The 12805-nt window shown below is 31.0% G+C and overlaps 3 protein-coding genes across 7 annotated transcripts; 1 reads left to right on the top strand and 2 right to left on the bottom strand.

Moving 5' to 3' along the window:
- Positions 1–685: 685 nt before the first annotated feature.
- Pdk (pyruvate dehydrogenase kinase) lies at positions 686–3638 on the bottom strand. 4 transcript variants are annotated; one of them, XM_040720030.2, is made up of 4 exons: positions 3106–3638; positions 2861–3018; positions 2003–2266; positions 686–1926 (listed from the first exon to the last, which is right to left on the bottom strand). In XM_040720030.2, exons 3-4 carry the CDS (start codon positions 2258–2260, stop codon positions 895–897), a joined length of 1290 nt encoding a protein of 429 aa, XP_040575964.1. In that variant the 5' UTR covers positions 2261–2266; positions 2861–3018; positions 3106–3638; the 3' UTR covers positions 686–894. The 4 variants fall into 4 exon arrangements, with proteins under 4 accessions (XP_040575964.1, XP_040575958.1, XP_071747414.1 ...); XM_040720024.2 differs by lacking the exons at positions 2861–3018; positions 3106–3638 and adding exons at positions 2408–2443; positions 2583–2634; XM_071891313.1 differs by lacking the exons at positions 2861–3018; positions 3106–3638 and adding exons at positions 2408–2443; positions 2578–2619.
- A 3384-nt stretch (positions 3639–7022) lies between these two features.
- Positions 7023–8896, top strand: Prp31 (pre-mRNA processing factor 31). The gene is given in 4 exon segments (XM_071891288.1): positions 7023–7136; positions 7194–7885; positions 7887–8282; positions 8284–8896. Coding segments are annotated over 3 exon segments (1515 nt in total). The 5' UTR covers positions 7023–7136; positions 7194–7255; the 3' UTR covers positions 8773–8896.
- A 51-nt stretch (positions 8897–8947) lies between these two features.
- On the bottom strand, positions 8948–12235 carry LOC121124757 (uncharacterized). 2 transcript variants are annotated; one of them, XM_040719949.2, is made up of 10 exons: positions 11675–12235; positions 11195–11610; positions 10914–11139; positions 10691–10844; positions 10324–10508; positions 10116–10258; positions 9795–10068; positions 9514–9742; positions 9309–9453; positions 8948–9229 (listed from the first exon to the last, which is right to left on the bottom strand). In XM_040719949.2, exons 1-10 carry the CDS (start codon positions 12205–12207, stop codon positions 9006–9008), a joined length of 2529 nt encoding a protein of 842 aa, XP_040575883.1. In that variant the 5' UTR covers positions 12208–12235; the 3' UTR covers positions 8948–9005. The 2 variants fall into 2 exon arrangements, with proteins under 2 accessions (XP_040575883.1, XP_071747387.1); XM_071891286.1 differs by having other exon boundaries at positions 9514–9730.
- Between the last annotated feature and the right edge of the window lie 570 nt (positions 12236–12805).

Below are 12805 nucleotides of genomic sequence, written 5' to 3'. Positions count from 1 at the left end.
TATTTTTAAGATGGTGGATGAGTTAATACAATAGCTTTCTACTATTTTGATTACTAATTGATAAATACATATTCTGCGGTATATTAGATTGTAATCTAAGAGTCATCAATAATAGCTAAGTAGTTTCAATAGGTGAAAATGTAATGATAGCATAAATTAATTAATACTAATTAAAATGACGACTTTTGTAATGAAATAACAAAGTTATCAATTATGAACCGTACGAATTGCAACTTGTACTATCAGCTTAAACAACTTTTATACAAGATAAATTCATATTAATCAAAAGTAGAGTAGAACAGTAGGAAGGCAGAATTGAACATTTGTTTGAAAGATAAAATGAATATAATTTGCTTGCTAGCTAAAAAGAATGAATCAATCGACTATCAATATTCAACATTACTTAGTTACTTATAATAGTGTAGTCCGAGTGCGATGATAATTATTTTGAACATTCTCATTCAAATAAAAATTTTTACTACAATATTAATTTAGGGATAATGAGTGATAATCAAAACAAAAATTCCAGAAAACAATTTAGAAATTTAATTACTCATAAAATGTTGTCAACCATCTTTTTACAATGTATGGATCCCATATTTTAAGAATCAGTAGTAGGGCTACCTAGGATTTTTCATGATTAATAATAAATATATGTAATTGGAGAAAAACACAGAAACAAAAATTTAGTTTTAAATTAGTATTTTTTTCATATAAAAAATACAATACATTCAAAATAGAATATAACAAATATATTCATGATACTATATTTGTACATATAAATATTAAAATAATATTTAAAAGAGAACATTTTTTACAAGTTAATGGATCTAATATAATTAGTCTTTCTCTCTATTTTTTTTCTGTATGTATATCACGTTAAAAAGGCAATATCTAACTGTCTCCATCCGTAGGGTTGGGTGGTGTTGACTTATTCGTATAACTCTTAGTACTGAACATATGCGGATGAAAGTGCCTATTGATGGAGGAAGTTGGATCAGTCCAGTCAGCGGTAGGCACGGATGCTTTATATTGTTTGGTTGATGTTTTGTTAAACACGGGCAAGAGCTCATTAGCCTCATAGGTATGCGTTTTAAGATACACAACAGCATCTGTACCGTAGCCATCGTAAGAATTTAAAATAAGATCTCCATGAAAATATCTTGCATAGAGTCTTGAAAGAGGAAGACCATAGCCATAGCCTGCAAGAGGCGTCTTAGTTGGAGTCATTGAGGGTCTAGGTGCAGTGGAGAAGAGATAATGAAACAAATGATCTGTAACAGATCTTGGGATTCCTCCTCCTTGATCACTAATTTTAATAGTAATATCGTGTTGCCCAAGTGCGATAAGAATTTCGATATCAGGGATATCTCCAGTCTTGTTTTTCTCCACAACAGCTCTCATAGCATTTTTAAACAATTCAAAAAGAATATGATGAAGGTGTTGTGGAGGGTAAACCATCTCAAGAGGAGGATTCCCTTCTTTATTAGTCGCTAAAGTGATATTGACGTCTGGTGCAACATGATAATATTCTTCGCATAGAAATGATGCATGATTATAGGCATCCATCACGACACTTCTGACCTTACATTCTGTTTCAATACAACCTACTCTTGTGTAATTGGGGCCCATTTGGGCTTCATCACCATCGCGCTCAAATAGTAGCATATGTTGAGTCATCAGCATTTTAAGAGAAATACGAGACATGTAAAAACGATCAAGAAAATACTGGATGCTCATTTCAGTTTGTAGATCCACAGAATGAGATTCTTTTAATTCAAGTACACCTTGTGCCATGGTTTGAACCACATTTGAGTGACGCTTTTGAATGACATCCAAGGATTTTTGAAACTCTTGTAGTATAGATGATGTACCCTCACATCCCTCGTAAGCACAAAGCTCTTTAAAACTTTGAGCATACCACCCCTAATGATAAAATATATATGTAGATATGAAAATTTAATTACACAAAGATACATATGATTGCATAACATATACATACTTGAAGTTCCACTATGGAAGGAATTTGAAGGAGATTGGAAGGTAAAAGATTGATCTCTTTCATAATGTTCGACATCCTAACTGGAGCCTCTTTTATAAGGAAATGAAATGAATCAGACTCCGTAGCATTTCGACCAAACTCTAGAAATTGTCCAATGGAGAGAGGGGACGGATTGAAGGATGCAAAATGATCCAAGAGTTTTAAGGACTTTATGTCCATTAATTTGGTGATATTTTTAGTTGCTGGTGAGAATCTCATTTTTGCCTTTAAGAAATATATAAGATGAATAAATTTATATAATACTTTGTAAAAAAAAAGTGAAACGAATGGAAAATTTAGTGATCATGACAGAAAAATAAATCCACAAATTTATAAAAACATTATAGTCCGATAAAAGGTCCATACCATTCTCTTAATACACCCAAGGGGCCCGAAAGAAAACTGAAAGTGAGAAAATATTATTTTGTCAGAATGTAAGGAAGAAAAATGTAACAATCAGTAAAAAAAAAAAAAAAAAAAAAAGCATCGTCTAGCCTGCATAATTTAGTTACATTGCTGACTTGTGCAATTATTACATTACTTATTGTCAAGAGAAGAGTCTAGAGTGCGATTGTTACTACCTACTACATTCTCAGTCAACTAATAAAAGTGTTAACCTGTAATCCTTATTTTTAGATCACTCAGATACTGAATACCCAATCTGACAGTCAAAGTTATGGCACGTAAGAGCATAGATATTTTATATTTATCCCGAAAAGTGAGAGTTGGTAATTATAATAGGTACATACCTACCTACCCCATTTACTTTTTAGGACTGAAATCTCCTATATCAATAGTACTTATTAAGTTATTACTTACTCTTATAAAAACGGATGGTAACAAGTAACAACTCCTGGAAATTAGTTTTCAGAGAAAAAAGGCTTATATTATATGAACAATATCAATGTAGACGCCACAAAGGATCTTTGAGCACTCATGATCCCGGAACTGAGATCTCTATTTGCCCAACTCGCTCTCTGAAATGAAGGAAATACATAAACATAGATATTATTTTGACATCGACTCGAAACAATATAATTTATAAATATCCGAATCCCTCTTACTTGAGAACCCTATAAAAAAGGGTGATAAAACAAATATGGCAAATCTTTCCTGGAGCAAAAAATGGTGTTTTGTGTTTTTCTTTTGTTTGCCGTAGAAATCATTCGATATCGTACGATTTTCCCTTAGATCTATTCTATGTACTGATTTGACTGCTAGGTATGGGTGTTTTATTCTTGTTATATGTACGTCAGTAACGCAATGAAGAATGGAATAGCAGTGATAGAAAAGCTAAGTAGTAAAAGAACAGAAGGGAAAATGGACGGCAATTCCGGCATGTCAAATATTATGAATACTTGAATGCGTCGTCTATACAGTACATACAGTCAATATAAATACAAGAAACTACAAAGCTAGCTACTAGCTGATATTTAGATAGCTCCGAAGCAATTTGCATGTCTCTTTTTGTCTTCTTTTTATAACTATTATTATCCTTATAATCAATTTTTTGCACAAAGCGATTGTATAAAAACAACGTACAAACAATGAGGATATTGACTTCTATTATCTCTTTCCCAATATTGTTTTCCAACTCTCTTAAAATAAATGGCATACACCCTCTCCTATCAATTATTTAATGAAACGTATGAAAGAGTAGATGATATCATTTTTCTATTATTATAAGAACATATGATCATTGATCAAACATTAAGTACTCTAATATTGTATTATTCGTAATATTATCAGGATGGGAATAATTTATTCGGAATAATTATTCCCATTCTTAGGACTTATAATCCAACTATTATTTATCATTATTTTCGTCTTATTCCATTGCAGAGCAAAGAGTACTTTCCCCTATATGAATGTACTTGATTGACTTGACTTAATTCCCCCCCCCCCTCCCCCACAAAAAAAAGTATATATATATATATGTTACGTATTTAATTCAGTTCAAGGAGTTCATTTCTCGCATTCCAATAAAGGACATATTTAATATTACTAGTTACTGCATGCAGTTTTGATATTTTGTTCTATATTTATATTATGTTATAGCGTTTTCATGTGACGACACCTGTGTTGATGTCGGCCATGTTAGGATCCTAAAAAACCAATTTTTATGACAATAAAAACTGTTTTTCACTAATATCAAGGAAAATAGTGAACTATTCGATGTCATAATGGACCAACAAATATAAGGACTTATATCTTAATATATATTATAAAACCTTACTCTCTATAAACAAATTATCTATCTAATGGGTAGTTTTTGCATAATCTGACACTAATGTGTATTAAAACTATGTTATAACATCGTAATAAAATCTTATTTCCGTATTGTAAATAAAAAATAACAATTACAATGGAAATAATAATATATTTCTCTTTAATTATCCTTCTTTCATATTAATCGATCAAAAGATAAATTAAAAAAGTTGTACAAATCTAGCCATTTTAGGGATTTTTAGTGTATATGACTGATTTAATTCATATATTACTGTTTATCATTTCCATTAGCATCAATTAAGGTCTTAAGAATTTTTTTATTTTTAAAGCCATTTGATGAAGTTTAATCAAGATTTATTAGAAATTTCTCCAGTTTATGTAGTAAAAGTATCAACTATGAGCCCTCAATAGTGCGGCCCTTCCATTGTGATGCAATTTATGACGGACAATGAAAATTTTAATAGATTACTTATTAATTAAAACAATTTTTATCTGAATTTAGTCAAAGTGATATGTACTGAAAACACTCATGTAATATCGAAATGTGTACCATTAAAAAGAAATCGATTAGGAACAAAAAAAGTAAACATTAGATAAAATTATATTATTCTTTCCATTGTGATATTTCGATATTGTAGATACAAATTAACTGAGAATTTTGACATCTTTTTAGTTCACTATTTTCCATAATGTTATTGAAAAGGGGTTTAATTTTTATTGTAATTTATAAAACTGGGTTGTTTAGGGCTTCAAAATGGCCGACATCAACAATGATAACGTCGCATGAAAACGCTCTATTTTAGTGTACGCAGTATGTGTAAAAAGTTCAAATACCCACAGTTGTTATTACTTGTAAACAAATAATAAATGCGTAATTTTAATAGATCAAAACGAAATGATAGCATCCATATATACTTATCTGTAATAAAAAGACTGACGTTGTAATTAATTAAACCGTTATTAAACGTAAAAATTGTAATTTTTACAATTAGATTATAGGGCGTTTTCAAGTGACGCCAGCATTGTTGACGTCTGCAATTTTTGGATCTTAACCCAGTGGTATCCAAACTTTCTTAGTTCGACCCTTTAAAGTATGTGGCTTGACAATGTACGAAACATACACCTCTCATTAAGAGATGCATATAAAATTTGGATTGCCTTTTATACAAATATATGACTTAAAAGCCATACCAATCCGATAAAGTTCAACCCAGTGGTAAATAGCATAAGTTATTTGAGTGTATTTATCAATAATAAAGATTTTAATTTCGAAATTAATTAATTTGTTTTAATAAATGTAAATATATATTTAAACACTAATGAAACGGCCCTATTTTTTTTTCTCGACACTTCATGTCATTATTTAATATGGTTTAGTTATACACATTAATAAAGTTGGAGCAGGATTTTCATTCTGAATTGGAATTAATGAATATATAAAGTTGTGTTATTAATATTCTTAGACAAATATCACTGAAATTTACTACTACAAATGAAGTTACATATTCAAATGTCATTGTATCAAATGATAAAAATACACTCAAAAATTTGTTGAAGGAGTGTATAAGTCACTTGATAGGGTCTCATAACTTGTCTTCAAATCCATTGAAGGTATGAATTCCTAGTTTTAGATATATAACTCCGGTGATTCAAGTCTCTTGAGCAACTACGTAGTATGTAATTACATTTATTAAAAGAAAGAAATTAATTAATGGAAGTAAACATTGACAAAGGAATGGACATTAATATTAGTTGTACACATTAATAAAGTGGGAGCGGATTCTCATTCTGAAGTGGAATGAATGAATATATAAAATTGTATTATACGTATTGTTTGATATATATCACTGCAGTCAATTATTACAAATGAAGTTACATATTCAGATATCATTGTATTATATTATAAAAACACATTAAAAAATTCGTTGATGGAATGCAAAAGTCACTTGTTAAGGTCTCGTAACTTGGCTTGAGATCTATTTGAAGTATGAATTCCCAGTTACAATAGCAAACTCAGACGAAAAAACTGAATAATATGTGGAACTCCTTAAGGCGGCGATTGATTCAATTTAAGAGACTTAAGAATCCAAATGTAGATGAAATCAAAAATATTATAATAAATTTATCTTTAATGGAAAAAGAGTAAGAATAAATAAATAATAAATATATTAAATAAATATTACATTACAAAATATGCATACAAATCTGTTTTGTACAGCTATTTCAATAAATTTATAAAAATTTAAGTTTTTTTAACTTCGAATAAGAGAAAAATCCAGATAAGATCAACTTTTCGTCTAAAAAAAAAAAAGGATTTGACCAAATTAATTTGATATACAAGTTTTCAAGTTACCTTGGATTTGACCGTATATTACTTAAGAATCTATTAAGATCTGCTACCTAGACACTTTTTTTGATTAAAATAGAATTCTTACCTCATATATTTCTTTTCTTAAATAAAATGAAACACAGAACCTCTCATGTTCCAACTTTAATAAATTTAAACATCGAATATACTATTATGTGGGTTCGTATTATCAAAGCTAAAAGGATCCTAGACGTTTATTAGTAATGATTAATTACATGTTTACTTATATCACTTATGATAACAAAATGCGCATATTAAAAAAAAGTTGAAATTATTAGGGAATATGAAATCAGCAATTAATAGAATGTTTATTTATGTTCTATATAATATTATAATATGTAATCATGTTTCATAGTTTTGAATCCGAGCCAAATGTTTGAATTTCCGATGATAACTATCTCAAATTAAAAGGAGAAGTACATAGTTGTACATAGTTTCTACTACATATTTTTCAAAGCAAGGCAGGAACTTAATACTCCTAAATACTCTATGAGCAAGGTAACTTATACTAGGTTGCTAAGTGGTTTTATATAGAGGAGTTCATTGTATTCCTAGCTAGATCTATTAATATCTGACGTCACGCAATTATTACAAACAAACAAACATCAACATCAAACATGTCTTTAGCGGAGGAATTATTGGCGGATCTCGAAGAAGATGAGGGAGAAAATGTGTTAATCAAGGATGAAGAAGATATAAAAGATGAAGAGCTCATTGAGATTAAAGAGGAGCCCTTGGATGATGATACTATCAACATGGAGATTGATGAAGGAAATGGAGAGGGATTAAAATCCGTGGCAAAGTTGCTGGAATCCAAGAAACTGCAGAATATTTTGAAGAGAATCGAAGAGTATTCGTCTAAAAATAGAGATCTGCTCACTGGACCCGTTGAAGCTGACCCAGAGTATATTTTAATTGTTGATTCCAATAATTTAGCGGCCGAGATTGATGATGAAATTGGAGTCATTCATAAATTTGCTAAAAACATCTATTCTGTCAAATTTCCTGAGCTGGATACACTTGTAGTTAGCCCTTTAGAGTATCTTATGACGGCAAAAGAGCTAGGAAATCATTTAGAAACTGCTAAAAACAATTCGTTTTTGGAGCAATATTTGAGCCAGGCCACTATCATGGTTGTTTCCGTCACTGCATCTACAACTCAGGGAGTGGATATTCCTCAGTCGGATTTAAACATTGTATATGAATCCTGTAAAATGGCTGTATCGTTGAATGAATCCAAAAAAAATAATCCTGGACTATGTGAGCAGTAGAATGACATTTATTGCTCCCAACTTGAGTGCAATTGTCGGTCCCTCAACTGCTGCCAAACTCATGGGAGCTGCTGGAGGCTTAACCAATTTGTCCAAAATGCCTTCTAATAATATAAACCTCCTTGGACAGACAAAGAAAGTAAAGTCAGGATTTTCTCAAAAAATGTCTTTTCTCCCGCATACGGGTTTCGTGTATTATTCTGAACTTGTTCAGTCAGTTCCTCCAGATGTAAGACGTAAAGTAAGCCGTGTCGTGGGAGCTAAGTGCACTTTAGCGGCAAGGGTTGATAGTTTTCATCAATCAGCAGATGGGCATTTGGGGAGAGACTTTAGAGAAGAAATAGAAAAGAAAATCGACAAGTTCCAAGAACCTCCCCCCAGTAAAAGCTACAAAGGCTCTACCAGCTCCTATTGAAGCACCCAAGAAACGAAGAGGAGGTCGTCGAGTACGAAAAATGAAAGAACACTACGCAGTTACTGAACTTCGAAAACAAGCCAATCGAATGAATTTTGGAGAGCTAGAAGAAGACGTTTATCAAAATGATTTGAGCTATACTCGTGGGAATATCGGAAAGTCGGGTATTGGAGGGGGTATTCGAATGGCACAAATTGATGAAAGGACCAAGGTTCGAATTTCACAAACTCTCAAAAAAAATTTGCAGAAGCAAGTGGCCTATGGAGGAGCTACCTCTCTCAAAAAACATATTTCTGGAACAGCTTCCAGTGTGGCATTTACCCCTCTCCAGGGTCTTGAAATTGTTAATCCCCATGCAGCTGAAAAGTCTGCAACTGAAGAAAATGCCAAATATTTTTCATCCTCTGCTGCATTCAGGAAAGTTAACACTCCTGCTCCTAAATCATGATCAAATTTATAAAATCACATAATTTAAAAAAATGGAAATACATACAATTTATAAATTCCTCAAAATTTGACTTAAACTTATAATTAAATTAAATTATATTTCTTAAATATATATATGTTATGATCTTGTCTTGTTCCACTTTAAATTTGCAAAGGGTAATATATAAAATGAATGGTTTGTTTGATATCATAAAATCTTTATTCATTTGTTAAATTCTACAGAAACAGTGAATCTCACACGATTGTCTCACCATCAATGGAAGTAGAAGACAAAGATGAACTGTTTAATACGACTGGTGCTCTTTTTCTTTTATCAGATGATTTTTTGATAGTTGGACTCATTGGAACATTCACATCCTCTATAACAGGGTTTTGTCTCTTTAATTTATTTTTATTTGAATTTTGATGTATGGGAGGCTCTCTTGCATCTTTACGAGTCCTGCTATTTTTAGATTTGACTGAAATAGAAAGTATTAATTATTAATCTTTCATGTTGTTGTTTTTTTAAATAAGACATATATGTGTCAAAATACAAACCCTGATTCTTGCTATTGTTAACTCTCTTTTTTTCTATGCAACCCTTTCGTTCTTTGAAGGAAGGATGAGGTCGTCCCAGAATCTTTTGGTAAATCATGTAGTAAACCTTAAGCTTGAAGGTGTAACAAATAGAAATACAGATTCCCTTGATAAAAAATGAATAGATTAATGCTAAAAAAAATAAAGGAAAAGTTTCAATTCTTACTGGAAGCCCATTGATGAGTACAAATGAGTACCACAGGCCCTTCTTTTCCAAATAAATCCCACATATTCCAAATATAAACAAAAGAGTCATAAGTAAGTATATACAGAACGTGCTCCATAAACGTCTTGTTATCCTTCGTACATCATTTTTTTTGGTAGGTGATTTGAAAGTGTCTTCGCCTACGGAATCTTTTATATCTCTAGAACCGTCTATAGAACTACAGGATATGCTTTAAAAAAGTATATTTGATTAGTTAAAAATAAATATGTCAAGATATGTACCTGTGAAACTGAGTACTCGGCTTCCGTATCATCTTTATCCAATATGCTAATGTAGTCAAAAGTAAACACATATTTTTGAAAATAGAGAAACCCAGTGGAATTACAAAAAATAGTAAGAGTCCATTCCTTGTATTGATCCAGCACAAATCTCCTTTCGCATAGTAGGGATGATATTCTTCCAGAGCTTGAATCTGATCTAGTAGGATTCCAAGGCTTACAATAATGCCAGGAACCCCCCAGGCATAGTAAGAATACAACTTGAATCTCCGCTTTCCTTCGTTAAGAATATTTTAAATGAATAATTATGTTTAATTTTCTTACCTTCAACAGTTTTTAAGTTTGTTAGATCCTTGACTAGAAGGGTTCGGTATAGGTCGTAGCAAATAATATCTAGCCAAGAGTAAGCAACTAATTGAAAGTAATGGAGCATTGTTGCAATAAACATACAAATGGAATGAGAATCACTGGATAAGCGATAAAATGTAGGTACATGAATGAATGACATGACGTATCATACTCGAATGATTACTTGTAGGTTAATCCGGTGATCATGATGAATTGATAAATAAAAAGAGCACAGGAAAGCCCCAAAATGTTTTGCACAAACAAATTTCGAAGCTTTTTTAGAGCTGTATGGATAAATATATGCGTCGAGAGAGAGATGAGAGACAGGGATGTACAAATTTCATGTAAAAATTGAATATTCTTATCCCTCTATTGAAATAAATAAGAGTATGATTAATGGAAAATGTGTATTTGCCTATTTATACTTTCGGGTTTCTGATAAAAGGGAAACTTGTTCAATAATTAATTAGTTTGGGAGAGAGGATAAAATATCAGTAATAAGGGCTAATAAGCCCCCCTAATCTATTTGGATCCCAAGATTATGTACATACTTTGAAGAAAGGGTAATCCTTGTCTTGCGAGCAAACACGATATAAACGATTGATAGGTTGATAATCCTCTTGACTCATAAAATAGAGCTCATATTCACCTATATCAAAATATATATCCTTACGTTTGTAATGAATTGTTCCATTAGTCAATATTCTAAAGAAATAAATAAGGTTTTTATTATTAAAAGCCGTAGGAGCTTTTGAAGACATTTAGCTTGTATACCTTACTTCCCAAGGCATCAAATCCAAAATGTTGTTGCAATTACCATCAAGTTGTTTGGTAAAATTTTGATAATTACATTTGCCGTTTTGATTTTCGTATAATTTTCCACAATCAACGTAGTAGCATTCACTATTAAAACTATTCCAAAAGTAATTACTCCTTTCATCATCATCCTCACAACGAATATCCTTAAAGCTCAACTCAAATTCCTTTGATGAAATGTATTCTATGCGAAATATATGAAGTACGGTATTCTAAAACTAATTTATTTTTAACATTACCTTTCATAATCCCTGATTTTTTGTAAAGATATCTCCTGGAATACTCTTGAGAACATATATTCAATTGCTCAAGAGCTAACTTATTACATACTGCACAATGTGGATTTTGATAGATATTTCCTTCATATTCCAATGGAAGGCTATACAAATTACAATATATGAGTCCGACAGTGTCAACCAACGAACAAGTTCTTTTTACATTTGTCTGACATAATCGCATATTTGGAATATCTACCAGAAGATTAAGTTGGCAAGTGATGGGATATCCTGCGATGGTGCAATTATTTTTAGAATCATTTGGTTGAAGAAATTTGGTCCATGATCTTGTTTTGGGATTATAATTTTCATCAGAACATATATCTTGACTCACTGAGAGTCCACAAGCTTCAATTATATTTTGATTTGAACAAGACAGGCTTGATTTTAAATATAAGACATAATGTACATCTCTTTATATTAATAATATGTATCCATAATTACCTATAGTTAAAAGCTCTCAAAGAAATATCATCATGACAAAGTGCACAAAAAATATTTGAGTACGTTACGAGAGTCTTGGAACTTGTTACAGGAATATCCATGAGGAAGTTGTATGGATCAGCTCTTTTTTCGCATTTGTTCTTGATATCAGTATTATTACTAAGACAGTAGTTGATCATATAAATCTCTGTGGAGACATTTAATGATTCACAATTTTGTAGAGGAATAAGAGATGAAGTTCTCTCGTGAATGAAAGATCGTGCAAAATCAAAGCAACAATCTCCGTATTCGATGCAATCTTTATCACATTGACATGACTTGTTCTCTTTGTGTGAATCTCCACACAAAAAATAATTTGGAAGTCTGTAGGAGCAGTTTTGAAATATCCCTTGGATATCATTCCAAAGATAATCCCAATCAAAAAGGGGAATTAATTCCTGATGAATTTTGCTTTCCTTACTAAAAATAATACTTTGGTTCTCTACGACAAGAAGGATCAAAATGATGAGGAAACGTTGGCTGCTCCAGCTCATGATGAGTGTAAAAATATCTATAAACTACCCAAAAATATTTGATATTTCATTTCAATTGTTTATGTTATACTTATAGGTAATATTGTGCAGGTAATTTATTAGTTATTTCTATCATCTTATATAAACATTATGAAGGAGTCGTTTTATGATCGACTAGCTGTAAGTTCCTAATTTAATATATACAAGTTATAACTTTTGTAACATATTATCCAAAATTCAATTTATACGTTCCTTAATTGCCCTTTATAAAATAACGTAATCAGTCATTTTAATTTCAAAATATTATTTGATCCCATTTCATTTTGATACATATATTTAACTTAGGAAAAACAACCATAGGCGTAGATTTAGGCTCTATCGAGTGCCCCATTCTAGTTAATTATGTACTTACGAGTAATATTATAACCATGAACATTTGAACTTCATAATGTGGCACATAATACTTATCAATAAAAATTTTAAGTTAAGTCATTAATAAATATCGTTTGATCATTCTCATATCATTTTTGAGTTGCTACTTGTACAATTTTTGATACAAGTTACTACTTGTACATGACATTTATAACAAGGATATTTACATTTAAAATATAAATGTAAA

The sequence above is a fragment of the Lepeophtheirus salmonis genome, chromosome 1 (assembly GCF_016086655.4).
Source record: "Lepeophtheirus salmonis chromosome 1, UVic_Lsal_1.4, whole genome shotgun sequence".
Taxonomy (NCBI): Eukaryota; Metazoa; Arthropoda; class Copepoda; order Siphonostomatoida; family Caligidae; genus Lepeophtheirus; species Lepeophtheirus salmonis.
The sequence above is the reverse complement of the archived record's forward strand: the minus strand, read 5'-3'. Positions and strand labels throughout refer to the sequence as shown.

Coding starts and splice junctions, on each gene's coding strand:
- Pdk (XM_040720024.2), bottom strand. Junction 1,927..2,002: donor CTTCCATAGTGGAACTTCAA/GTATGTATATGT, acceptor TTTTATCATTAG/GGGTGGTATGCTCAAAGTTT.
- LOC121124757 (XM_040719949.2), bottom strand. CDS start 12,207: ATGAGCTGGAGCAGCCAACGTTTCCTCATCATTTTGATCCTTCTTGTC. Junction 10,259..10,323: donor ATCACCGGATTAACCTACAA/GTAATCATTCGA, acceptor TCGCTTATCCAG/TGATTCTCATTCCATTTGTA. Junction 9,230..9,308: donor TAACAATAGCAAGAATCAGG/GTTTGTATTTTG, acceptor TTTCTATTTCAG/TCAAATCTAAAAATAGCAGG.